This window comes from Taeniopygia guttata, chromosome 2 (genome assembly GCF_048771995.1).
Source record: "Taeniopygia guttata chromosome 2, bTaeGut7.mat, whole genome shotgun sequence".
NCBI classification, from domain to species: Eukaryota; Metazoa; Chordata; class Aves; order Passeriformes; family Estrildidae; genus Taeniopygia; species Taeniopygia guttata.
Genome location: NC_133026.1, coordinates 72202515 through 72228088, shown reverse-complemented (window position 1 = coordinate 72228088; position 25574 = coordinate 72202515). Strand labels below are relative to the sequence as shown.

The window sequence follows — 25574 nt, the reverse complement described above, 5'->3', positions numbered from 1 at the left end:
TGTCTGTCTTCTCCAGCCCCTAAGGCCATTGTTTCTCTGGACTGGTCAACTTGGGGAAAGTCTACACTATGGATAGGCATCGAGAGGCAGTGCAGAGCTCCAGGCTTTCGTAATTCTGGTGCATATGAAAATGTATTGCCTGCTCCAAAAAAAAAAAGCCTGATAGCAATTTTCTTCCCTCTACATTTTTAATTAAACACTTCATTACCATTTTTGATTGCTTGTGCCTTATATCTTATTATACGTTTTTGAGTTAGCTCTGTGTTCTTGCTCAAGGGATGCTTTGCGGTGATTAATTATCTGTTTAAGGTGTCCCAGGCTGTTTGGAAGTTGTGGGAAGGCTTCCACAGTTCCCTGTGGCACTAGACCAAGGTGCACACATCTGGGTTCATGTGGCCTGCAGGCTGCCAGCTGAGTAGCTTTGCATTGTCATGATGGAGAACAGGAATGAGAAGGCGGGTTAGAGTTGTGTAATTATTTGGGGGTGGAGGATGCAGAAAAACTTACTTGTGAGTTCTCCCTCTCTACCCCCTCTCTCTCTCTTTGCCCTTTCTTTTTAAAAACAGAGCTTATAAAGAGATAAATTACAGTTTCTTCTAATATTAAAATGAGAAAAAATAGCTAGAGAAAAAGGAACTATATAGGTTTCTTAGAAATCGGTGTAGACATCTTTATATATATCTTGACTAAGAGCAGCCAAAAGTATTTGTTGCCTGCTATCCCCAGAAGTTTTTTGGGATTTTTTTTTCAGTTTTACATTTTGTAAAATGGATGTCATTATATAATAGGGTTTGTATATTTTCTAAGAAGACAATGTTCTTTCCAAAGGTTTTGAGCTGCAATTCCAAGGGACCTTGTCCTAAAACTCATACAGCACTGCCACAGAAATCCAAAACCAGAAAATAAAACCATCCGGTTTTGGAGTTGTTCTCACAAAATAGTTATGTAAGGCAAACCATGGGAACAAGTTCTGATAGCCAGGGACAGGATGGAGACTATGGTCTGTGTTATTTTTGAGCAAAGGTAACCCTCTACCCATTCCACATCAGCTGACGTGAAACAAAAAGTCTTCTTAAAACAGCAATATCAATAGAGCTCTGAGCTCTCTGTGTTAGAGTCAATGGAATAAGCTCCCTGTTTAAGAATAGAGGTTTAGAGACTCAAGTGTGGAGCTGGAAGTAATTTACAGAGAAATGGTGAACTTACTCTTGTCAGGGGTGGATTCCTAGGTATTTATTATGCTAGAACATCTACATTGCTACTTGTGGATCAGGTCCCTTTTGTCTTGTGTTGCTCTGGCTTTGGAAAGCAAAGCAGTGAAGTCTGAAGGACTTTCTGCAAGAAAGAGAAACTTGTGCTTTTAAGGCTTCTGTTACTAAAATGGATCTCGCCAGTTTTTACCGTGTGTGGGATGATGCTATGAATCAAGCTGATGGAATGACTACAACTTTGAAAGATTGCCTTACATATGGCCTGCTGGTATCTTGCTCAGATATTGAGAGCAAAAGTGTTATGCAATTCCTCCTTCTTTGTATAAGTACCACAGAGCAGAGATAAGATGTACTGCTTTTTTGTGCAGAAAGTCAAGTAGAATTTTGTGCCCAAGTGAGGAGCTTCGTTTGGGATGATGCATAAAGTCTTGGAAGTTTGCATGTCAAGAGATGTACAAAAGATCCTCTTGCAAAACTAGTTTGTTTCTTCTTCCTGCTTAAATCCTACAGGTTAAATTCTGTAATTGTGTGGGATGACTTTCAGGACAGCTGCTGTGCTGCTACCCTGGGCCATCTGTTGTAATCCTGCTAGTTTGTGGTGTATCCTGGGTGCTTTCCCTGTTGGCTAGAATCTGTAACTTCCCAAAGAGCTGAAAAGCAGACAGCAGATGAAAGCTGGAGCAGCATCCAAGATTGTAGGAGGAAAGAGTGGTCAGGGACATGGTGATGTGGCTGCACCAAAAGCAGTCAGTTTCTTTTCAAAGATGTCTTAGGAAAAGCGATAAGCAAACCTTTTATGTTTGGTCTAGCTTAGGTTTCTTTTTCACAATTGGCATTTGCCATTTCGAGTAGGCCCAGGACTGGAATAGCAGGATTATTGCAGAACTGAATTGTACCAATGGAATTACGTAGTTTTCTCAATTACTAGTTAGTCTCTGCTCTGGCTTGAATGTGCACTTCTCTTGTCTTCATCACCCTGAACACGCATTAGTCATTTGAAGGCTGTGGAAACACTAATAGCATGTAAGCCACTCCCCCCCCTCCCCCCTCTATTTGCGTATTTGACTAGTACAGGAAATAAAAGAGTTATTTTGTTTTTACAAATGAAGTAAACAATGGAAAAGCACTTCGTCTCTTTGTAGTCTGACATGGATTCTGGGTTCTTTGAATACTGCAAGTGTCACTGTTCACTTTGTTACACAACACTGTAGTTACAGGATGAAAATGCAGAATAACAGTGGTGACCCCTCACCCCCAGCACTTCAAAGCTGATCTTTTCCACAAGTCTGTTCTAGTATCCTAAGGCTTTTCACTTTTTTCTCATAAGGTGCTTTAATTACCTTAATGTGCCTCCTCTCCTGGCTCCTGCTTATGCAGAGACAGGAATGATGTCTGTGAGGCAGAAAGGAAACAGAACATGGAATGGCACACTGTCCCTGCAGGGCTTACATCCCATAGGGCTCCTGGCTCAACCTGTCCTGAAGAGTCTTAAACTGGATTAGTGTTGCTTTGGCAGGCCCTGATATTAATGCAAAATAGGGTAAGTAGCTTGGAGTGGTGTTTGTCCATTATGCAGAGCAAAATGAGTGTTCTGGCTTTACTTTCATAGCTTCAGGAACCCAAGAGTTGTCCTTGACAGTGGTATTCCCTTCAGTCTTGCTGCCCAGGTAGTGTGGTGTAATCCATGTGGTGTAGTTTGCTCTGCCTGTTGGTCTTCATAGCAGCTGTTTGTTTTCCTGTATATGTGATCTAGTTTAGTAGATTGTGTTGCCTCCAAGACTCATTATGGGGTCTGGTGTTCGGGGAGATACATTTCATAAGAGTATGTTTTGTCGTATAACCTTTGTTGTGAAAAACCCTGAAGGTAGTTTGCATTGTTTGAAGTTACCATAAGAATTTTTAAATTTCCATTTTAACTCTGTTTGTTGTGAGTTTTGTTTTACTCTTTTTCCTCACCTAGTGTTTAGGGGGAGAGGGTCTGTAGCAGTATTTGAATCTCATGACAGATTGTTGTGATCAGAGAAGCAGGTGGCTATGCTTATTTGTGTTTGTAGTGAGTGGGTATTTATACAGCAGACAGTACTTTTGTGAGGCACCCATTAGTGAATGACCAATAATCTCATCAGCAGGGAGAAGCTAACCTTGCAGTGACCTGTGGCTGGATTTACTGTCATAATAGTTTCTAACTTGTACTTCTAGCTCAGCCTCTCTTAAATGCATTACTGTATTTTTACATGCAAATACATTTGTACTTGGAGATAGTTTTTCTAAAGCAGATATAAACTGGTTTATAGTTAACTGCTCTGTAATTCTCAGTAAGTCTTTCCCATATTTTTTCTCATCCCTGAGTAAGAGACAAATATAATAGTACTGAATTCCTCTAGATGAGGGGAACTTGGCCACAGTCAGCAGCACAGGCTAAACGAGGTCTGGAATCATGAACCTGGAGCATAGGCTAGACCAAACTTTTATTCTTTTCCCCTGCATTTTGAACTAGTGCAGTGAAAGCCTTATTCAGATCACACGCTGCCTATGATTATGCTTATCAGCTCTGTCCTTTATTTCCTTCCTCAGTGTCCTCCAAATTTGTTACAGTATAGGCTCCATTGAGGGTAGAAGTAGGGGACTAAAGGTCACAGAACTACCATTCCTGCAGTAGTAACTGGTGGGCCCTCTGGCAGGAGTGTGAAGGCTCAAGGAGTTGTGCTTTTCCTTAGCTGTATGCCATTAGACAGGAAATACTTGACTGTTTTCACTGATGTGGGTGCCTTGGCTCTTCTGTACATGATTTCCAAGGAAGCTAGTCAAGGACTTTCCAGTCTCTGTCCTGTTTCTTGTTAGTTGACTCATAACAAAAAATCTCTCTGATGAAATGGCTGCAGTGAAAACACAGTAGTGTGAGACAGCATGATGGTGAGCCTAGCTGGTTTCTACTAGTATGGAGCTCGGCCATAAAAGTAGCCCAAGCATAACATTACATTTTGCCTGAGTGCTATAAAACAGGAACTGTCAAGAAGACAGAGATAATTGCCATGCCTGTGAGGCTTGGGACTCGGTCAGCATGATGTGGTTGAAGATTGACCTTAGTAACTGGTGCTGTTAGGAAATGTAAAAAGCCTGTGTGCCTCACGGTGCAGGTGAGGGAGTTGGGGAGCACAACCATATGTTCTAACCAAATCCCTTCCTCAGCATCTCTGTTTTCAAGGCATAAAACCTGGCAGAACTGAGCACAGAGAAGCAGCTTACTGTGATGTGTGTGTCACCTTCCTGTTGTAAAGGCAATATGCTTCAAGGGCTGCACATGATAAGCTTCCACTCTTAACCCTTTATGCACTTACTGAGTGTGTGGTGGGGATTGCTGAGCTTTCATCAAGTGATGTAGGAAGAGGATTACTGATCTCCACTGGAGGGTTCTCCTTTTCCTACAGCAGAACCTTGTGCAACCACTTAAGAGTAACTTTTCAGTCAGGACTGGCCACAGTCCAGGTTCACCCTCTCTATTGTGTGAAGGAAGTGCACGGAAGCTCCCATGACACATCATCTGTACTTCCTTACTTCCCCCAATCTTGATCCAAATAAGGCAAAAATTGATTAAATAAATAGTGTGTTCTGTACACCTTTTCCACTCAGATGTCGAGACGGGGCTTAGCGTATTTATTTCTTTATAGGGCAAATGCTGTTGTTTTTATGACTTAACTTAAAAATGGAAAAACGAGAAAGGGATGTTTTGCACAAAGTCCATGTGATATATTTGGAGTGTGTGTGTGGAGAGCACACATAACTGGTGTTAATGTGGCATAACTCTGGTCTCTCTGTACCAACTTACTGCTTAATGGATGTGATTCTCCTTTCAAAACAACAGGTTTGCTGCTGGCTTTTGAAGCAAAGACTTAAGCTTCTCTCTTCAGCATCTCTAGGATCAGTCCATTGGGATGCTGAAATAAGGTTCTCAGATAGTTCTGCTCTGAGCTCCTCTATGGGCAATTAGGTCTGTCTGGTGACTCTGACTTCCTAAGCCTTCTATACCTGTTACTGTTAGCATTTCATTTTCCAGGTGCTTTGATGTTTTACATACTTTCATTTCCTTTTTTAGGTTTGGAAGGCGTTTTGAATCCCCTCTTTTGTGGCAGAGCATTATCATGATCATTACAATGTTACTGATGCTGAAACTGTGCACTGAAATTCGAGTGTCCAATGAGCTGAACGTGAAACGCCGCTCTTTTGCAGGTTAGTGATGGCAATTGGCTTTTTTAGGATAAATATCTCTGAAAATATGGTGTGCTCTACTTTCAGTACAAAGGTTCTGTGTTGCAGTCCAGTCTCCCCAGTGTAGCACTTTCTGAACTTTTTTTTTGAAACTGCTTATTTTCCAGATAAAAATGTACAGCTGAAATTTTATTTCAGACAGGTCTTGGTTCAGTCTAGAAATTGGAGTTCTCCCTGATACTTCACACCACATTCTGAATATAGAGCTGGTTGTTATGTTATTGTGCTAGCCTGGATTTTTAAAAATATCTTGGCTGGAGTAAGAAGTTATTTTCTTCAGCTGTACTTTTTACCAAGTTCTTAGTTATGATCTTACACTATTATCTAAATGTTGTAATTGCAAACATTTGCTTTTGTAGATAATAATTTTCTATTTACTTTAGTTATTGACCATCAAGAAACCAGGTGCTTCTTACCATGGTTGCAAAACTATCTTTTTTTTAAAATTTGTGTTCCATTTCCTTTGGCTTTAGTGTGGGATTAGTTGGGATTTATGGGAATTTTCCCATATTTTTTAATTTTGGTTAATTTTGATAATTTCAGTTGGGCCAGGCTATTATTTTCTGTTTAATAAAATGTTCAGTCTTTGTGCAAAGTCGTTGCTTTTTTCCCTGCAGAGTAGAAATGTGAGATGGGTAGATTTTGTTTCTCTGTGTTGGCTTTGACTTACAACATTTTATGTAACAGCTTATTACCAACAAGAACAGAATTAACACTGTCAGCTTTCTGTCAGTTGTTTTGTCATTAAGGATGTATAATTTATTCTCTCCATCTGTTCTTTTCCACACTCTCTAGTAATTGAGGGTCTGATCCAATTCCAGATATCCACAGCCATCATTAGAAGGTAGCAGCTCTTGACTGTGCAGTTAGGGTAATTTATCTAATAGCTAAGGTAGCTACTTCCATTCCTGCTCATTGTGGAGTGTAGCGAGTGTAGTGAGAATTCTTCAGGTAAGTGAATTCATGTGGAAGAGGAACTGCAATCCAGCTTCCAAACACAAGCTGCTGTGTTCATAGGGGTTTTCAGTCTGGCAGGATGAACAACTTAAAAACTGCTTTCAGCAAGATTTAGCAGCAGGTAAAATCCAGGAAGCATTTGGGAGGAGTACATATGCTTTTTTTCCTCCTCTTCTCTTTGTGCTATCATCTTGTGGAGTGACAGAGAGGTTTCTCTGTTTGCCCTTTCTGAGAGGAAATTGTTCTTGTGCACATTTACACACACACACTTACAGGCTCCTTCAGTAACCTTTGGACAGAAAAGGGAGGCTCTTCTGTTTAATATATAGTGCTCTTTAAGCAATTCTCCCTGAAAGACATACAGTCTCCTAAGGGGTAATCAGTCCTTCCCTTGACAGATGATAGAAACTCTTTAAGGTTGCATTGTATTATATAAACCTTTTTTCTAAAACTCACTTTGTCATATGGAATTTGCTAGAGAGATTAATTTTTACCTACTTATGGTCCTTAATTATTTGTTTTCATCAAAAGGCATTCATCCTACCACAAGCATTGAGAATAGTTGGAATATTTTTCTTACATGGCATTGATTTTTAGTAAGGACAACTGTATGATGGCTCAGAATATACATTCAGATGCATGCAAAGCTCTTTTCAAGTTGGACAGTTTCAAGCACAATATGAGTAGGAGTGAGAGCTGTGTTTCTAATCATACACCTAATCTTATCTCTAAAGCTTTATGGTGATCTAGGCAAGCTGATAAGTCTGTACTTTCTTTCCTTATTGCTTACTGGGGCTGTGAAGAGCTAGGTTTGAAGTCATTGTTTTTGGCTAACCTTGCAGAATCTTGAGGGAAGGTACAGCATTTATGTATGATAATATAATTATTATTTCTCACATGGCTGGTCTTCATTACAAATGTTTTTCTTTCCTGTCCTCCCTTTGAATGTTTTGGCAAAATAATCCAAAATATTTAGAAAGAATAGAATATTTCAGTGGAAGCAAGTTTGCTGTTTCCATATATTATTGTTAAATGTGGTATTTCTTCCAGGTGGCATAAGTATATGTTTACCAGTGTGTTTTCAGTTATGTGGGAATTGTCTTTTTTCCTTTTGTTTGTATTTTTCTCACAAATTAGGTCCCTTAAGTAATAACTAGTTCTGAAAGAATCTGCTTCCTATCTTGAAGCATTAAGAAGCAATCTCTTCAAATCCTGACAAGCTTGTTCTGTATTCTTTATCCTGTTTTCTGGTGTTACTGGCTTAGAATACCCAAAATGTCAATAACTGTTGAGAACATATAAAGACATTCAGTCAATTTGCTTGTACTTTCATTTGTAACGTAACTATAATAGCATGAGAAATGCAGTCTCCCTTGATTTTCTAGTAATGTTTGATTTTTTTTAGACTCTGTGCGTAGGGAACTTAAAAAGATTATGTGAATTTTCTTAAATTTTCTCCTGTTCTCACAGTTACTTCTCAATTATGGGATTTCCCCCCACTCCCTCTTAGTATTGCAAAATGAAGTTGAAAGTGGTGCAACCCATCTTGTACTGTTGCTGCCTTCTTTGATTTTTTGTTTTGGATACAGAGACTTTATCCTTCAATACATACCAATTGAAAACGGAGCAAATGCTGTTCATATATTCAGCTGTTCTATTATTTTTTTTTTTTTAACTTGAACTGTGTAGTCTGTTTTTAATAATTCAGGCAGGAGAAAGCCAGCACCCAAATTGGGCAAAATACAAAACTGAAACAAATACAAATACTAAAACAAAAACAAAATACAAAATACAAAACTATCCAAATTTGATTTAAAAACCTCCCGTGATGGGACAGTTCTCTCCCCTGCATAAGAATGCTTTGAAAACTACATGGATTCTTCAGGTGAAATCATCAGGCATGAACAATAGCTTCTTATCTTTTATCTTGTATTTAACCTTGCTGCATCTTAAGTACTCTAATACAGATCTGCTGGTACCATTGTTGGGGTAACAATAGTTTTCCATATTTTTTCCCAAGATTTAAAGTTGTATCTGTGGTGCCATATGTATGCTTTGTTGTTGACTCAGTACAGAAAGGGCCAGGCTTCTTGTTAATTTTCTTGTTGTTAATTTTGTTCAAAGTATTGTAATATTTTGAGGCATGATGGTGCTACCATGCTAAAGAGCTGAATATTGAAATACAAAATGTGTATGTGCTATGTCTTTACTCAAAAACCAAGAGGTGGTTGAATCAAGATTGTCACAGGTACAGACAGCTGAAAACATCTGGTTACTTTTGGGAATGTGGGTGGGCCAGAGCAGTTTGTTCATATTCATAGAGAGAGACACACTCTCCCACCCCTCTCCAACAAAGATTCTAGTAATGCCCAAGATGTTGTGACAGATTTGGAGCCCCTTGAATGTATGAACTATGCTGAAAACCAGTGGACAGTATTTGTTGAAAGGAGACTCTTGGACATCTCTGTACTTGTGCAGCCCAAACTCCACAAGTAGAACATGGGCTCCTTTGTTTTTTACATTAAGATTATTTTCTCTTGCCATTCATCCAGTTTTGCTGGTTGACTTAATCTCCTTTGTAACTTGTATCTTATTATAGCACTCTAATCCTTTGAAGAATTTTGGTTTTGGCACTAAAAAACTCTCTTGTGTAATACAGGGTTTTCAACTGGCAGAGGAAGGTTAGAGTGAAAAAGGTTTAGCATGCAGCATGGATGAGGTCTGTTCTCTCCTTGATGTTGGGCTTTGTGACAGTATTTTTGAATAGCATTTTCCACCAGAGGCAAGGCAACTACTGTCTCAGCTGTTAATACATACATATCCACACACCCAGTGCTGCTGAGGTAACAGCTTCTTTTCTCTGATCATGTGTCACGGTTTGACATGGAAGTGAGTTTTCTCAGGAAGTTTGGGTCAAGCCAAGCAGTGGTCAGGTATGGCTATTGGCACTTTGAGTGACTACTGAAGGCTGGACACGCCTCTAAGAACACAGGGGGTTAAAAGCAGAGAACTCCCAGGGGAGCTTTCTCTTTGGTTCTGGTCAGAGTGCCTTGCAGACCTCCCATGCCCAGCCACAGGCTGGGTGAGGGAGGGGAAGCCATGCGGCCTGGGAGAGGTAGGCCAGAGTGTGAAGGACTGGAACTGAGCCAGCTCCTGCAGACGGAAGGTGGGGAAAATCTGAGATGTCTTTGTTCCCTCCCCCAGAGAGAGAGAGAGAGAGAGTGAAAGAGACAGGGAACTGGCAGAGGAGAAAAGAGAGGAGGGGGGAAGGTGCCCAGCCATGGGAGTTGGAGTTCTGGGCAGGGATTTCAGCTGTCTTGGGAGTGAGACTTTTAACCCCTTCTTGGACAATGAAAGCCCTGTGAAATGTTACTTCTTTTTCTGAAAGAGAAAAGAGATGGTCTGGGACCTGAGATGTTAGAAGAAGATGGGGAAAAAATCCTAGGTGGGAGGAAATGATGGAGTGGCTTTTGGCTGGACTTTTCTTGTATAGCCATAGACTGCACCAGTTTCTCCTGTAACAGAGACTGCATTTTAGGGGGATGCAAAGATGAGCCAAGAGACCTGCTTTAGCAACTACCAGCACAGGAATGGAGGGAACAGAGAAGAGTTGAGGAGAGTGTGGTAGTGCCCTCTGTCTCCAAGAGGAAGAAGATCTCTGTTGCCCCACGGGAGGAGGAAAATGGGAGGCACTGTGGTCCCAAAATGAGACACTGAACTGTTGTTCTTTTCATCCTTGGTAAAGCATCCTTAAAGGCATCCTTAAGGGCATCCTTAAAGGAGCTCTATGAGCAGTGTCTGTCCATGCACGGTGGTGAGAGCACTGTGACATGGAGAGCAGGGTGTCACACTGACAGATTTTCTCTGGGCGGTGCCATGTGTGACATGGAAACACAAGAGGTGGCAACTGTGCTTCCTGGGGGTCTGTGGTACAGGAGAGACTCCTCTCTCCCTTGATGAACTAAGAATTGATTATGTGAAGGGTGGTAACGTGATCAGGAATCCAGGGTGTTGTCTCACTGTGGTTTGTTGGAAATTGGGTGGGGGGAGGAGTAGTGTTTTGGAGGGCTTTCCTTCAGAATTCTGTGTGTCTTTTATTATAGTAGTAGTGGCTTAATAAAGTTTTCCCCTTTGTTTTTAAGCTTGGGCCTGCTCTGCTCTATTCCTGATCGGATCTCACAGCATTTATTTGGGGAGGGTGTATTTTTGTGGGGACACTGGCATTGAACCAGGGTCAAATCATGACATCATGAAAAGTTAGAATTTATGTAGTCTAAAGTAAGAATCAAGCTGCCTGTTTCATTGTTTCTTAAGCCTTTATTTTCCCCTCATAGGTACACTGCTCTTGGGTTATGCACTGAGACTGTTCTGCAATTTCCTACTGCTCAGTCCTATCTTAACATTGTGGGGTGGGAGCCTTATAGAAAGCACGGGGACTAAAATTTCTGGCATATTTTGGTCTGGCTATTATTTTTTAATGAATAAAATGTACTAACTGACTAAACTGTAACTTAAATAACCACTGTTGCATTTAATCATAAAAGTCTGTCTTTCCTTCTTTTTTTTTTTCCCTTCAACTCTTTTTTTTATGTAGCTGCAGATAGTAAGGATGAAGAAATCAAAGCACCTCCCAAGAGATCCTATCTGGGTATGTACTGTACAAACCCATTCTGCCTGAAGTTGTCCCCTTGCCTACATATTTCATGATTTGCTACTTTTTGTGATCATTTTTGGAAATGATTGCATGATCATTTCTCTAGAGAATGTTTACATTACCTTTTCTTGACATACTACAACCTGATGTCTTTTTTTTTATTAAATTTTTCACCTGTCCACTTTTAACTTTCATGGAAAAGAGGAAAAGATGCTTTCAACTCTATTTCAGAAACAAATTCTTTGAAGGCAGTTGAATTGACCACATTGTGTGTCTTCCTTACTTCTTCCCCAAGCTGGACAAACAAAAGAGAGATCCACCTCTTCAGACTCAGTTGGCCTTTTTTCAGTTTTGGCCTGGAGGAAACTATGAAATATACAGCAGATATTTCACTTTGATATTCAAGCAAAGTGCCTGCATCCTTGTGAATATTCCTCTCTTTTTCATTATAGAGCAGCCTCAAAATTGCTATCTGGGAATTAGTAATGCTCAAGGTAAGAGCTTCCAATCTTCAGATTCAGAGTTTGAATCTATGTCATTTAATTTACTTAAGGAACAGGAAATACTAGGCGCAAAACAACCCTGCAGAACTTTCTCCACTCTTAATAGTATGGAATAACAGTTTTAGTCAATTAATTGTAATTTTGTTTTAAATTAATTGGGGTATTGCATCAAAGAAGTTACACTGACACAGAAGTTCGCCAAAGTCATCTTTCAGACTGGTTTTAACTGAACTGATTCAGCATCTTCCATTGGTACCAGCTGTGTTCTCTTGCAGTTCTCGAGTTAGTGAGGGATCAACTCAATTGGCAATATCCAGGGCATAGAAGAACAATACTGTGGCAAAAGGAGAGTCTGTGTATTTCTCAATGCACAGTTAATCAAGCTGGAGTTAGCTCTAAGAAACTGCCCAAGAATGGTATTAACCTGATTGCTTTCTTGAAACCATAAGGCCAGCCCTGCTTAGGTTAAATAAGACTCTTTTACTGATTAATCTTCTGGATCTCCCCTTTCAGATTTATGTGCAAAATCCATGTTTGGGAAATTTATCCGTTTGTCTTATACCAGTATTTTTGCAAAGCACCTTTTCCTTTTGTATTTTCAAAACATTATTTTTTCTGGATTTGGTATCACACTACTTTCTGTTTGTCTTTTATTCTAGTTTGTGTGGTCTTTCTCGTTGGATTGCAGCACTAACCATTGGAATGTAATGTTTTAGCAATGTCTTCCTTGTGCCTGTATTCCTGTTGTCTTTTACTAGTTTCCAGCAATGCTTTATTTACAGTCTCAGAGCTATAAACAGTTGTCAACTTCAAGTGGTTAAAATTAAACAGAAATAAGTAACTTAATACGACCTTTTACTTATTTCAATCAGGTTTTTTTTTCCTTGTCTTTTCGGTTGAAAAGTCATTTGTTGGTAGTTTGATAGCCTAAAAAGATGTATAATAAAGCACCACACATCTTAATCCAGCTTAATAGGCATTACTTGAGGTTTTTTTGGAGTTGCTTAGCAAAACTGGATGAATTGAATTATTGCTAAGGAACAAGACAGCCTTACACTACTGTTCAGAAGTTTAAAGACTGGGTGGGGAAGTCTGAAATATGACAATTCTCACTACTATAAAGAAATTAGAAATGCTTTAAGCTGTTTGTGTATAATGTGCATACAGAAGTATGTGCTGGTGGTATAAAGAGTGGGGTGCACAGTGCTGTGTGTCACAGCATATGTCACACTAAATTTACATAGGGCTTAACTCAGCTGTGTCCTGCAGTGCTGTGTTTCGCTACAGCTCTGGGAAAGCTCACATAAGAGGTTAGCTGAGGGGAATATTTAGCATATTTTCATGTGCTAGTGCATTCTCATTATGTCCTTTAATGAGTTTTAATTAAAACTTCTGCTCAAGAAGAACTGATTGTTTTTTAAATTTCCTTTGAATAATTGAGTGGTGTAAAAACTTTTTCAGTATATTTTTAGGATTCAGAAATTATTATATTATTTTCTTTTTCTGGTCATGTAGTAAATTATGTTTGTAAATGAAGATGATCTTTGAAAACTATTTCGTTTTAGAGCTGTTGAACAATTAATCTGAAAATGTACTGGGCTACCAATGAATTTTAGGTGAACTTGTTAGATAATAGAGAGGCATTTGTTTAGTGTTTCTCCTTGAATAGGAACTGAACTCCTGCTGAGCTCCCTGGGGTTGCTTTTTTATTTTATTGTCAGTAGTTCAAGAAACCACTTAATGCCACTGTTTTTCCACATGTTATCTGTAAAAGCCTTTATCTCTGTCACATGACTCTGAAAAGTGACTTTTTATTAGTCAGTACTGAAAGAGAGTTGAGGGTATATGGGAAGGTTACTGCAGTTTGAGTGACCTAAAAAATTTACAGTAAGGTTGGCCCCAGGGGGTAGGGTTTTCTGATTCCATTCAGAAATAAAATTATTTGCCTTTTTTTTTATTAGCAAAGGAAAGACTAAAAAGATGTAGCTCCAGTTCTGAAGGATTAATGCTTTATTTCCTTTGTTTTCTAATTCAGGTACCTAGTTCTACCTAGTTCCTGGTAGCATGGCAACTGCCAAGCTGAGCGAGGTGCAGTTGAGTTGAAATTTGGGTTTTTGCTTGTTCCTTGTTTCTTGATGAGATGATTTAGAACAAATGTGAATATTAATCTGTTTTGCTAAAATACAAATTCCATAGATATATTTTGAGCCCTGTGAGTGTTGGAAACTTCTGGGGTAACAAAATCATTAAAGAAGTAACAAAACACTACCATAGCTCCAAAGAGCATGTATTGTTTAAAGTTTTTCAGAGTGGTTTCGGTGTGTGGGAGGTGAGCCTCAAAGTGGATGGGACTTGTTGGATTTTTTCCTTCTAAGTAGATGGTTAAGCATTTGGAAAGACATTTCTGTGATTTCCTTCTCTCTCTGAAGATGGTTTTAACACTTTCTGTATTACTCAATCCTGAACCTTGGTTTTAACTCAAAAAAAAATCATCAAAGCACATTAAATTTTAAAACATGACTAATAAAAACTAGTGGTAATAAAACAGGAAAAAAACTTAGATTCATCAGATATCTGTTGCAAAATATTTTAAACTGCTAAACATTTTTTAGGGGGAAAAAGGTATGTATTGTTGACTTTATAGACTTGTATCTGCATAATAACGAGGAGAAAATAGTAATGTGAATTGAGCAGGTGCAGGCATCTGCTGCATGCTTCCACTGGCAGTGTGACAGCCTGATGAATAACTCGCACTTCACTGACACTTGTCCTTTTCTCTTTAGTTAGCTCAGGGTGTCTGTTGGCTTGTGTTGTTCACCAGCACCAGCACCACCACAGTGTTGACATATTTTAGAGCAGCACTACTACATTAAGTGTGCCATGAAGGATCTAAACTTTATTTAATCAGCTCTCTGACTTCTGTTCAGTGCTAGGTCTGTTTGGGCTCAGATGGGCATCCTGCACAGTTTGCAGGTGAGCACTGTGTTTTTCCAGGAGTGGCCTGTAAGTAACATGCACCATGTGCTGCTCTGTCCAGCCCCAACACCCTGAGCAGAGCTGGAGACACGGCAGAGGCACAGATTTCCTTGCTGGTCGTGGACAGGACCTTGGTTTCATTGAAAGTGCTTGACTTCTGCACTGTGCTGCCCGAATGATGAGAGCAGAGTTGTTGCTGGGGTGTCACCGCCTCTGTCTGTGTGTAACTGAACATGGAAGTGCTCTTGGAAGGATTTCTATCCCTCCTCCCCAGGATTATATGTATCCTCGTTAGACTAATTTCAGAGTGCTTTTGTTAGTATTTTGGGGAAGATGTTCAGGAGAAGGGATTGTAATGGCATGTCTGTGAGAAAACAGCATGCCAAAAGAATATTTTATATATATATATATATATATATATATTTTTTTTTTTTTTTTTTTTAGTGGGGTTCTAGTTGTTGAAGAATTCAGGTCTACTCTGCCTGAGAAAATGGCAACTTTGGTTGTAATTCTGTGTATGATGGGCACAGTCATTTCCCTATGTCTTTCTCTGCATCAATTTTTAGACCTTTCAGGAGACAAAAGAGAGTAAGAAATGGAGATTATAAACACATAGGGGCAATTTAAAGTTTAAGTAAATACTGAAGTGGTAAACATCGGTGTCTTTTTTAATACATAAGTTTGCTTTCTTTTTAGTCGCTGTTGCAAAAAAGACCAACACAAATCTGGAAAATAATTTGTCTTTACAGGTATGGGTTTGTGCTGGAGGTCTACTTTCATTACTATTCAAGCATTTCAGAATAATTCAGTCCAAACAGAACACTTGAATTTTTTATAAAGGAGCTTAGAAATTGTTGGCTTACTGAACAGATTGAACAGATAACTTTTTTTTTTTTTTTTTTTTTTTGGCTAAACTACAGACAGATAGGGAATAGTTTCATTTTAAAAATTGTTTATTTTCATAGGGAATTTGTCCTGAACCATTTCAAGTTCAACAGTAAAATAGTTTTCTTTCAGAAAACATTAGAAAAATGGGTTTGGATCAATCTGTTTTCTGTGACCAGTTTTATGTTTCCAAGTAAATACTCTCTTTCAGGCTCTGAAGTTCCATTCAGGGTAAATCTTTCTTCAGCCCCTTAGGCTAATGGGCCTCAAAAGTTCTGCGGCCTTTTATGTTCTGTTGAAAATGTTGAAAGTGGTTCAGTAGGAGGGCATACTATTCAGAAGACATAAAAGGGATGGATAAATTTAAATTCTATATTCCAGAGAGACATTTTCCTTTCTGAAAGACAGCTGGGAAGGGAGAAACCCAAAGGATGATTGTTGAGGCCTTTGAGCAGCTATGATCCCTGCCTCTGGCAGTCTGCAGTTTCCTTAAGGTGAAAGATCCAGAAATACACACACCCACTGCAGTTAGGTGGAGGCATGAGGCCAGTCTGTTTGCTGCCTGCCTGAGTGCTGTGAAAGCAAGTGGTGAGGGATCCAGGTGGGTAAGTCACTCTTGTAATGCATGGCATGTAGCAGGTTTAGGCCTTAGAGACAGGTGGTGGCTTTGCATTAGAGTCAAGGTCATCACCTTTAGAAAACGTAAGGGTATTTCTTTTCATGGGATGCATGGATGAACTGGGCAGCAAAAGTAGAAGAGACTGACATTACCTGTATGACTGATATGTAAAGTATGAAGCAATACCTTCCAAGTCTTAAACTGATCTCTGATGTATTGTTCATTCATGAACTGCTGACTTATCAGTAGTTATAGTTAAGCCATAGGGAATAATCCGATGTTGAGAACTGACCCGGGCAGGCAGCTCTTCCCAGCAGAGCCACCCACTCGCTCCCCTGCAGTGGGTGGGAGGGGAAAGTCAGAAGGCTAGAACTGAGAAAATTCCTGTGTTGAGGTAGAGATACTTTAATAGGCGAAGCAAAAGCTGTGCATACAGGCAAAGCAAAATAGGGATTAATTCTCTACTTTCCATTGGCCGGCATATGTCCAAACATTTCTAGGGAAGTAGGAATTCAATATGGGACGTAAGGGAAACAAAATCCATAATTTCAGACATCCCTGCTTCTTCCTCCTGAGCATGGTGCTTACACTTTTTGTGATCACTCGATGAATGTGTGAGCCAGCACAGGCAGACTCAGCTGTGATTTGCTTATTTCCAGAACAGGGTAGGAATCTCAGGCATGTTTGATAGGGTGCCTCTTAACACAGGCCTATGTTACCTAAACACAGATGCTTGAATTGCCTCTGAAGAACGGTGAGGTGATGAAATGTGGTATAAATCCAAAAAACCACAGTGTTTTTTCCAAGCCCAAGAAATGCCAAGGACTCCTCTCTTAATTCTGGTTTCTGGTTTAGTAGTGTACGAGAGCTCTGGAGCACCTGTTACTTCATGCTAGCACACTCCTTCTCAAGTTGAAGTCTTACCTTCAGCAGCATGCTTCATATTGGATTCTTACTGGGTGTGTCATTTTCAGTTATCTGAAAATGGAATGACATGTGTCTGCCAGGTAAATAGTTTTTTTGGCTGCTGACCTGCTGTTTTCTTTTTAAGTAGGTAGCATAACTCAGAGGAGAGATTTTATTTAGGTGGTTCCTTTTTTTTCCATAACTTTGGTTAGCACAATGATGGTTGAAAAGGTTTCTACTGATCTTGGGGTTCGTTTTGGAAGTTAGATATTTTACCTTAATTTAAGATGAAACTAGAATTGGTAGTCAGAGAGGTAATGTCCTTGAACAGAAAACTTGGAGGAAAAGTGTTTTCAGCTATTCAAGTTCTTGCGCAGGTCTGAAATAGAAGCAGTGAGCTTCAAGCTCCTTTCAGTTTGGAAGCTGCTTTTCTCCAAGTTTAACTTGTGTATCTCTTACAACAGTTAAGCAGGAAGAATAGTTGCCTCCTGCCAGGTCATGGTTGCCTGTAGGATGGAGAATGGAATGAATACCCACCATGGAATGTGGATGGGTGAGTTACATTTCAGGTTATATTTTTAGTAGGCAATGAAGCCAACAGTTCTAGAGTCTGTGAGTTTTGATAACCATTGATGAATTTTAGTTTCTTGACTTATTGTTTGGCAACTTTAAAAAGCAATGTTAATCTTTTGGGCTTCACTCAGAGGTCGGAGTTGACACCTTTGACAATGAAAACGTTATCTGGTCAATAATGTTTCCCTCCTTAGTTGTATGTGGGAGATGGCGACTAGTGGATATTTCATATTAGCCACATGTTTTGCACCAGCAGAGTTGATACACTGTACAAAGTATTTTGCATTCAGCAATAAATGCAGCAGCAGTCATGTGCTTTGAGAGCTGTATTGTAAAAAATACTCATTCAAAATACTTGAGAAATTGGAACTGCCACCTGCAACTTCTTATCATTATTAAACTGAATCCTCTGAAGCCTTAAGCACTGAAGGGGTTATTCTGATCTTGTGTAATATGGACAACAACATTTTGCTTGTATTTTATTGTAGTACATACAGTAACTTGTGGTTAAACTGGTTCTTCTTCACAGTTTAAAAATTTACCCATTTTTAATCATCAGGGTTCAAAGTACCACTTTGTAAAGTTAAATGTCCTCGGTTTTAAAATTTTTAATAGGTTACCATTGAACAGAGTGGACTATATGTCCTGCAGAAGGCTTTTCTCATCTGAACTATTGTGGAATTATAAATAAAATATTTGTGATTTTCTCTGTCAACTGTATTAGCTTTGTGATGTTTTGTATAGCATATTAATTAATTTGGCTTCTGTCATTGGTGGTAATCTAACAATATACATATTCTCTATCCCTAAAACAGAGTTGAGAAGGTGTTACCTGTGTTTAATTGTTATTAGGGCAGGGAACCTGAAGGACAGTGTTCTGGTTTTGCTGCTACCGCATTTTGAAATTATTATTTAGCTCCCTTTAAGTTTTCATCTTACAGACGGTAGGGAAGTAGTCAACCACAGACTCGTACAATCTCTTGTGAGTTAGAGTCATCTCAGTAAGATGTTATTTGGTGGTGGAGTAGTAGGTTTGGACCTAAGCCTTTTTACCCCTTCTTTGCACCAGCCTTGCTGCTGCTTTTGAATGGCTTTGACATGAAAATATGGGTAGGCTGTTGTTTTATGAACTTGTTAATGCAGTTTACAGTGCTCGTGTTTATAGTTGAAGAGGATCTGCCAAGCTAAGTGTAGCATGTGAAGGACCCATGCCTGTTCCAAAAGCTGATCTGCCTCAAGGAAAAGGGGATGGACAGGCAGGCACAGTTTAGGTGGACTAAGGGAGGTGTGTACAGTGTCAGGGCCTTTTCTTTGCTGTGCAGCACGAGGAGCACACTGCAGTGGTTGGGAGAGCTGGAAAGAAGCAGTGCAGCTGTTGTTCTCCCAGCCTTTGTTAAAAAAAAAAAAAAAAAAAAAAGGAATAAAAGATGAATGAGGGAAAATAAAAAAATCTTTTATCTGCTACCAAAAAATTTCAATGTTACCTTAAGTTGAAGGAAAACTTGTTTTTCAGTCTGGGAAGAAAAGAAGAGAGGTGATGAAGGTTGCTCCCCAGCCTGGCATGTGCAATAATACCTAGAGGTTCACAGGAGCAAGGTTCAGCACCGTGTTTGTGGAGTGTGCTGCTCAGGGTGGCTGATGTCCCTGACCAGCCATCTGGCAGGCCTGTCATCCAGCTCTACTCTGGTGGGAAGAAGAGGCTTGAAACAGGGTCTGTTGGAGAGCTGTGTGACAGCAGAAATACTATTTATGGTGTAAGAACCATGCCCAGTTGGTGGTGTGGTGGAGAGATAAACCCGTGAATAAAATGTTCATTTTGCTTGTGCCTCACACAATTCAGAGGAAGGAGAACTGCTAGCAACATCTATCCACATGAGGGTGCTCTGGGGTTTCCAAAACTTGTCTGCTGAGCCACTAAAATGGAACCTCAGAGAGTAGGCTGAGGAAATAGCAAATAAACAAAGATATTGAAAAAAATATTTTCCTTCTTGGTGGGAACCAGAATTATTAGATGCTTTAATAATATCAGCAATGAAATCTAAATGTTCAGACAACTAGTTTGTCTGCTCACCCTTCATATCAGGGAGCACATGTGCAGCAAAGCTGCTGCTTTGGTTTGGTAGAGGTGAGAAGATTTTGCAGTTGCCTGCCTCTTGAGCTTGTCACATGCTGTTGTAAACTTGGTCACGTCTAGATCTGAATGGTGAGCTTCATTCTTCAAATTTGGCTTGGAAGTGTCTTCTGAAGTTATTTGATCCAGTTCCCTGCTTGAAGTAGGTCTAGTTACATGAGGTTGCTCAGGGCCTTGTCCAGGTGAGTTGTGAGTATCTACGGAGATGGAGATTCCACAACCTCTCTGACACCTGTGCCAGTGTCTGTCTTCATGATAATAAAATTTTTACTTCCATCTAATTGGAATTTCCTGTGTACCTTGTGTCTTGTTATCTCCTGGGCCTTCAAGTCTCCAAGTGCCTTCAAGAACAGCCTGCCTCCATGATCCACTTGCCCCTTAGACAGCTGTAGGCAGCAAGAACCCTTCTCTTAAAGCTGAACGGGTCCTATTAGCCTCTTAATGTACAGTGTATACCTGATCTCTTTAATTATTTTGGTGGACCTCTGTGAGGCTCATTTATAGAATCATAAAATTATTTAGGTTGGAAAAGATCCTTAAGATCATCAAGTCTAGCTGTTAACCCAGTGCTGCCAAATCCACCACTAAACGATGTCTCTAATCATCACATCAAATCTTCTAAATTCCTTCACATGTGGTCACCTGCTACCCTGGGCAGCATGTTCCAGTGCTTGAAAATCCTTTCAGTGAAGATTTTTTTCTTAATATATAATCCAAACCTCCTCTGGTCCAACCTGAATCCATTTCTGCTCATCCTACTGCTTATTACTTTGGAAAAGAGGCTGACTTCCACCTGGCTACACCCTCCTTTCAGGTAAGTTGTAAAGAGTGATAAGGTCTCCCCTGGGCCTCCTTTTCTCCAGGGTAAATGCTCCCAACTCCCTGAGCTGCTCCTCATTAGACCTGTGTTCCAGGCCTTCCCCAGCTCCATTGCCCTTCTCTGGACATGCTCCAGCACATTCTTGTCGTGAAGGGCCCAGAACTGGACACAGAACTTGAGATGTGGCCTCAGCAGCGCTAAGTACAGAGGGTCTAGCACTGCCCTGGTCCTGCTGGTGCTGATGCAAGCCAGGGTCATTGCCCTTCTTGGCCACCTGGGCACATGTTGGCTCCTGTTCAGCAACTGACAGCCGACAGGCACCCCCAGGTCCTTTTCCACCAGGCAGCTTTCCAGCCACTCTGTCCCAGCCTGTAGCTCTGCATGCCGTTGTTGTGACTGAAGGCATTTGGCCTTTTGACTGTCACACACTTGGCCTAAGCTTATTGAGCCTCAGATCTGCCCAGATCCCTCTGCAGAGCCTTCCTACCCTCCAGCACATTAGCACTCCCACCCAACTTGGTGTCATCTGTGAAATTGCTGAGAGTGCGCTCCAGTAGGCATTTCTTGTACTTGGATGCCTTGAATGCATTACTGCAGATAATATGTCTTGTGGGCATTGAGTAGAGAGGAATAAACTTGTCAATCCATCTGCTTGCCACACATTTGCCCAACTATACAACCTGGAAAGTGATTGAGTGCCTTTACTATGGGTGTACACTTTGACTCGTACTCAAATTGGCTGCCATGCTACCCTCTGCTATTCTGTGAAACTGTTCTCTAGTGAGTCAGCCCTCTGCACCAGTACTGTGGTTCCTCCTTCCCAGCTGCACAGTAACCCTGAACTTCATGGTATTCCTGTCAGCCCATATCCTCAGACTAAGATCCCTTTGAATAACTGTGCTGTCCTCAGATCGTAGAATCATACAATATCCTGGGTTGGACAGTATCCACAAGGCTCACTGAATTCCAACTCCTGGCCCTGTAGAACACAGCCCCAAAAATTACACTGTGACCCTGAGGCTGTTATCCAGACACTTCTTGTACTCTGTCAGGCTTGGTGCTATGACCACTTTTCAGAGGAGCCCAACCACCCTCTGGATGAAGAACCTTTTCTTAATACCAAAATTAAGCCTCGGGTGACACAACTTCATGCTGTTTCCTGATGTCCTGACACTGGTCAGGATCTGCCCTTCTGCTTCGTATTGGGATGAAGTTGTTTATTGGTTACTCTCCCTAATTTGGTATTCATGAACTCCCTATCATCCAGGTTGTTAATGAATGATACTAAAGAGCATTTGCCCTAGTATTAATCACTGTGGGCTGCCTTGTAACTGGTTGTAAATTGTATGTTTTTCCTTTGAGAGGAGAAATTCTTTGAGCCTGATGATCCAGCCAGTTTTCTGCCTTTTTTATTGTCCACTAACCAATTGGTAATTCTTTAATAAAGATACTGCAAGAGACTGTCAGCAGTCTTGTTAAAGGCACTTTAAAAAACACCTACTGCTCTCCTCTTGCTCTTTAAACCATGAATTCATAGAATGTTAAGGAATTGGAATGGACCTCAAAGACCATGTAGTCCCAATCCCACCACAGTGGGTAGGATGTGTCCCACTAGGCCAGATTGCTCAGGTTTTATCCAGCCTGGCCTTTAACACTTGCCAGGCATCTACAGTCTGCCTGGGCAACCTGTTACAGTGTCTCATCACCCTCACAGTAAAAAAAAAATTCTTCCTAATAGCTAACCTAATTTTCCCCTCTTTCAATTTTTACCCATTACTCCTTGTCCTATCACTGCAGCTGCTGAAGAGTCCCTCTCTAATTGCTGGTAGGCTCCCTTCAGATACTGGAAAGTTGTTGCGTAGGTTAGGTTGGTCAATTGCAGTTTGTGCTTGGTAAAGCCACGCAGGCTGTCCTGGTTACTTTATCTTTCCTGTGTTTTAAAGTGAATTCCATGAGGACTTCTTCCATAACCATCACAGGGATGAGGTTATCCTGACTGGCTTGTAGTTCCCTGGTTTCCTCCTTGGAGATAAGTGTGATTTATTTTACCTTTCCTTCCCCCTGTCCCCAGTAATAAAAAATTTCTCCCAGCACCATGATCTTTCAGAGACGATGGACTAACCTTGCAAAGACATAAGCCTGCAGCCTCGACACCCCCACATGCATCCTGTCTGTGTCACTTGAAAATTTTGGTAGTCCTAAGCTCCTGCTTTCCTGTTCCTGGGTACTGCTTCACTCCCTCAGCTTTGCTAGTAGGGCTGAGGAGCTGTAGGGGGCAGACCTCACCAGTGAAAGCGCATTAAAGCATTATTAATGCAAGAAGGCAAGAGGTGAATTTAGTGCCGTGGTGACAATTAGCTCTCTGGCTTTCATGGTGATGACCTGCTTTGCTGCCTGCCAGCTCTCTTTCAGTTTCTGTAAGCAAAAAAGTGAGAAGAGAAATTATGATTTTCTAGATGATGGCCAAGTTGCCAGTTCAATGCAGAAGAAATAAATGAAGAAATTTCTGAAGTGTGACTCAACTCCCCACAGACTTCAGAATAAACTTTCAGGCTGAGGAGGTTCTAATTGTTAGTACAGATGCATTCGTAGCTTGCTTTTTTAGTTTCCTAAGTGACTGGCTGGCATGGTGTGTGCTTAAAGAAGCACTGTTGCCCAGTGCTGCCTGCTCAGACATAATGGATTGTCTAGACAGCTTGCTAGGGAGGAAACTTCCTGGTTGCAGCACATTTTTATAATTCTGGAACTAGGATCTAGGATCCAGATTTTGTAGATTTTATGAGTTTTTAAATAACCTTATCTTTGCATTTGGGTAGGTGGTATGGAATAGCAATTCAAATGGATACGTCATCAGAGTCAACATCTGCCAATATTAGAGTTCTGTCATGTACAGGAGATAGGACATAGCAAAGCATTCACTTTCTGCTACTGACTCTCTAACCATACTCCCTAGGAAAGCCAGATGTTGTCACTTGGGAAAGCTCATTTGATATGTTAGGGCCTTTTGTTGGAAATGAGGCTGCTGAGATAACCATACCCACTGCTGTATTCAGTGGGAGGAATGGACAATGAAGCAACCTGAAGTGCTGGGCAGGGTGGCAGCTTGGTCCCAGTTAAAATGCTGCATGGGGTGGGTGTGACATTGGATGTCTAAGCTGTCATAATCTGCTCTATGAACTGTATGTGGAGGTAATGCTAAAGGTACAATGTGATTGTTCTACACAGCCTGATGGATTTTTTTCACTACATTTTATGTCCTATATGTTTTTTTTTAGCTTTATTTAAAAATCACTGAAAATATGCAAGTTACTAGTTTCTAGTAAGCTAGAAATAGGGAATATAAATAAAGAAATAAATACTTCTGAAGCTCTTATAAATAATGCCATTTTAACAAGGTATTTCCTGATGCTGGAGATTGAAAAGCACTTATCACTGAAACATCATTTCTTTGCCATTTTCATTGCTGTATGAACAGAAAACAAAATAAACCCTTTTCTATTTTGACACAAATATCATGCTTTTAGCCTGTAATGCAGTACACTGACCATCCTGGACAGAAAACAATTTGTGATAGCTTTATTTTCTGAAAAGAGTCCCGTTTTCTCTCCACTGCACACTCCCACTTTGCAAGCAGCGATACACCAAATGTTCATTGGAAAAGGATTTTCAAACTCTAGGAGGATGTTTCAAGTGAGAGAGAAGAGAGATCTTAGACACTCTCCCTTGTCTGCTTGCCTTTAAGAGATGACACAGGAAATCCTATTTTGTGTCCCATCTCTGAAGCAGGAAAATGAAGCAGTAGTACCTAGGTACTCTGTATCCCACGTGAATGCTCAGCAAGGATGAATTAGGGCAGGGGGCTTAGGGGCTCCTTCTTTCCTGTGTGTTCTTGATCCCCTGTTGCCACCACAAGAAGATGCATGCAGTTGGCTCTGTTTAGCCCTCATTGCCCATTTAGTTGGTGTCTGTCTCTTGCCCTGAATATTTTTAGCTCTGTAAAGACTGGAGCTGAGCGCTCCAGTTACACAGGCTATAAAGCCAGTATCATGACACTTGGATAGGATAGGAAAAACTGAGGTGGAGGCTCCTGCTTGCACAGATAACTCTGAATTTATTAGTGTGAGCAAAGTGGCTCTGATGATTTCTTGTAAGCCAAGGGGAGAGAGAGCCCTCAGTGGGAGCCTGAAGCCTGCATCCTAACCCTTTAGGCTGTTTAGGTACTGCTAGATGCCATCTTTTAATGTTAATGTGATTTTTTTCCTGGCTTGGGATGGAGAAACATCTGAAATCTCAGTGTTTTCCATAACAGAAAAAGGCATCCTGTCTGGGTCTATCCATGACTTGCTGAGTAGCCTGCAGAAGCTGAAGGCAAGCCAGTCTCTCCCCGTGAATTGCGAAGGGCCTGAATCTGAGGCTCAGTATGGTGGACTGGACTCCAGAGCTCAAGTCTGATGAGATGAATACTGCCTTCTGTGGTGCTGAGATCAGCACTGTGTCAGGCAAACCTGCCTGCCTTGTAAGTTTTACTTACTGTTTTTCTTTTGCAATAGTAAGCTCACAGCTAGCTTTATCTGTTTTTATTTTTGGAATAATTTTCTATGAACAAAAGTGTGCTGAAGTGCAAACACTAAACCAAACAGCTTTCTGGTGTGGATGCCAACTTGTCACTTCTGATGTTTGGCAGTTATCAGATGCCCAAAGAGTGATTTAAGAATGCTCAAGAGAAGAAACTTGTTTACAAATTATTTGTCAATTCTGCGCCTGTGTGCTGGGGTGGTAGGCATTGTTATGGGAAATGGTGCAGACCTTGGCCCTAAGTGGGAAGGCTGTTTGATGGGAATGCTGCGGTGGAGCAGATTTGGCCTATGCATCCACTATGGTCATCTGCAGTGAGATGTGATGGTCAGCTTTCAGAGACAGGCAGTACATCATCTTCCCTGTGCCTTCCAGCTTGATACTTTTTACTGTTGTATGCACCTGATGTAGATTATTTCAGGTTGCATTAGATATTGGGGCAAATTATTTAGACATTTAGAGGTGTGACAGCACAGTGTAGAGCAGTGATGGTTTACA

The 25574-nt window shown here is 40.6% G+C and overlaps 1 protein-coding gene across 12 annotated transcripts in view; it reads left to right on the top strand.

The window, feature by feature from the left end:
• Positions 1 to 25574, top strand: part of SLC66A2 (solute carrier family 66 member 2) — a 100462-nt gene that overhangs the window by 4432 nt on the left and 70456 nt on the right. For 9 of the 12 annotated variants that reach the window (XR_005979600.2, XM_041714614.2, XM_072924205.1 and 6 more), the window contains exons 3-5: positions 5305 to 5438; positions 11029 to 11082; positions 11541 to 11582. Coding sequence is in view for 11 of the 12 variants with exons in the window: in XM_041714614.2 (XP_041570548.2) it covers positions 5305 to 5438; positions 11029 to 11082; positions 11541 to 11582 (230 nt within the window). In the remaining variant the exon portion in view is untranslated. The remainder of the gene's footprint in view (positions 1 to 5304; positions 5439 to 11028; positions 11083 to 11540; positions 11583 to 25574) is intronic. The other 3 variants (XM_030265611.4, XM_072924204.1, XM_030265612.4) reach the window with 2 other exon arrangements.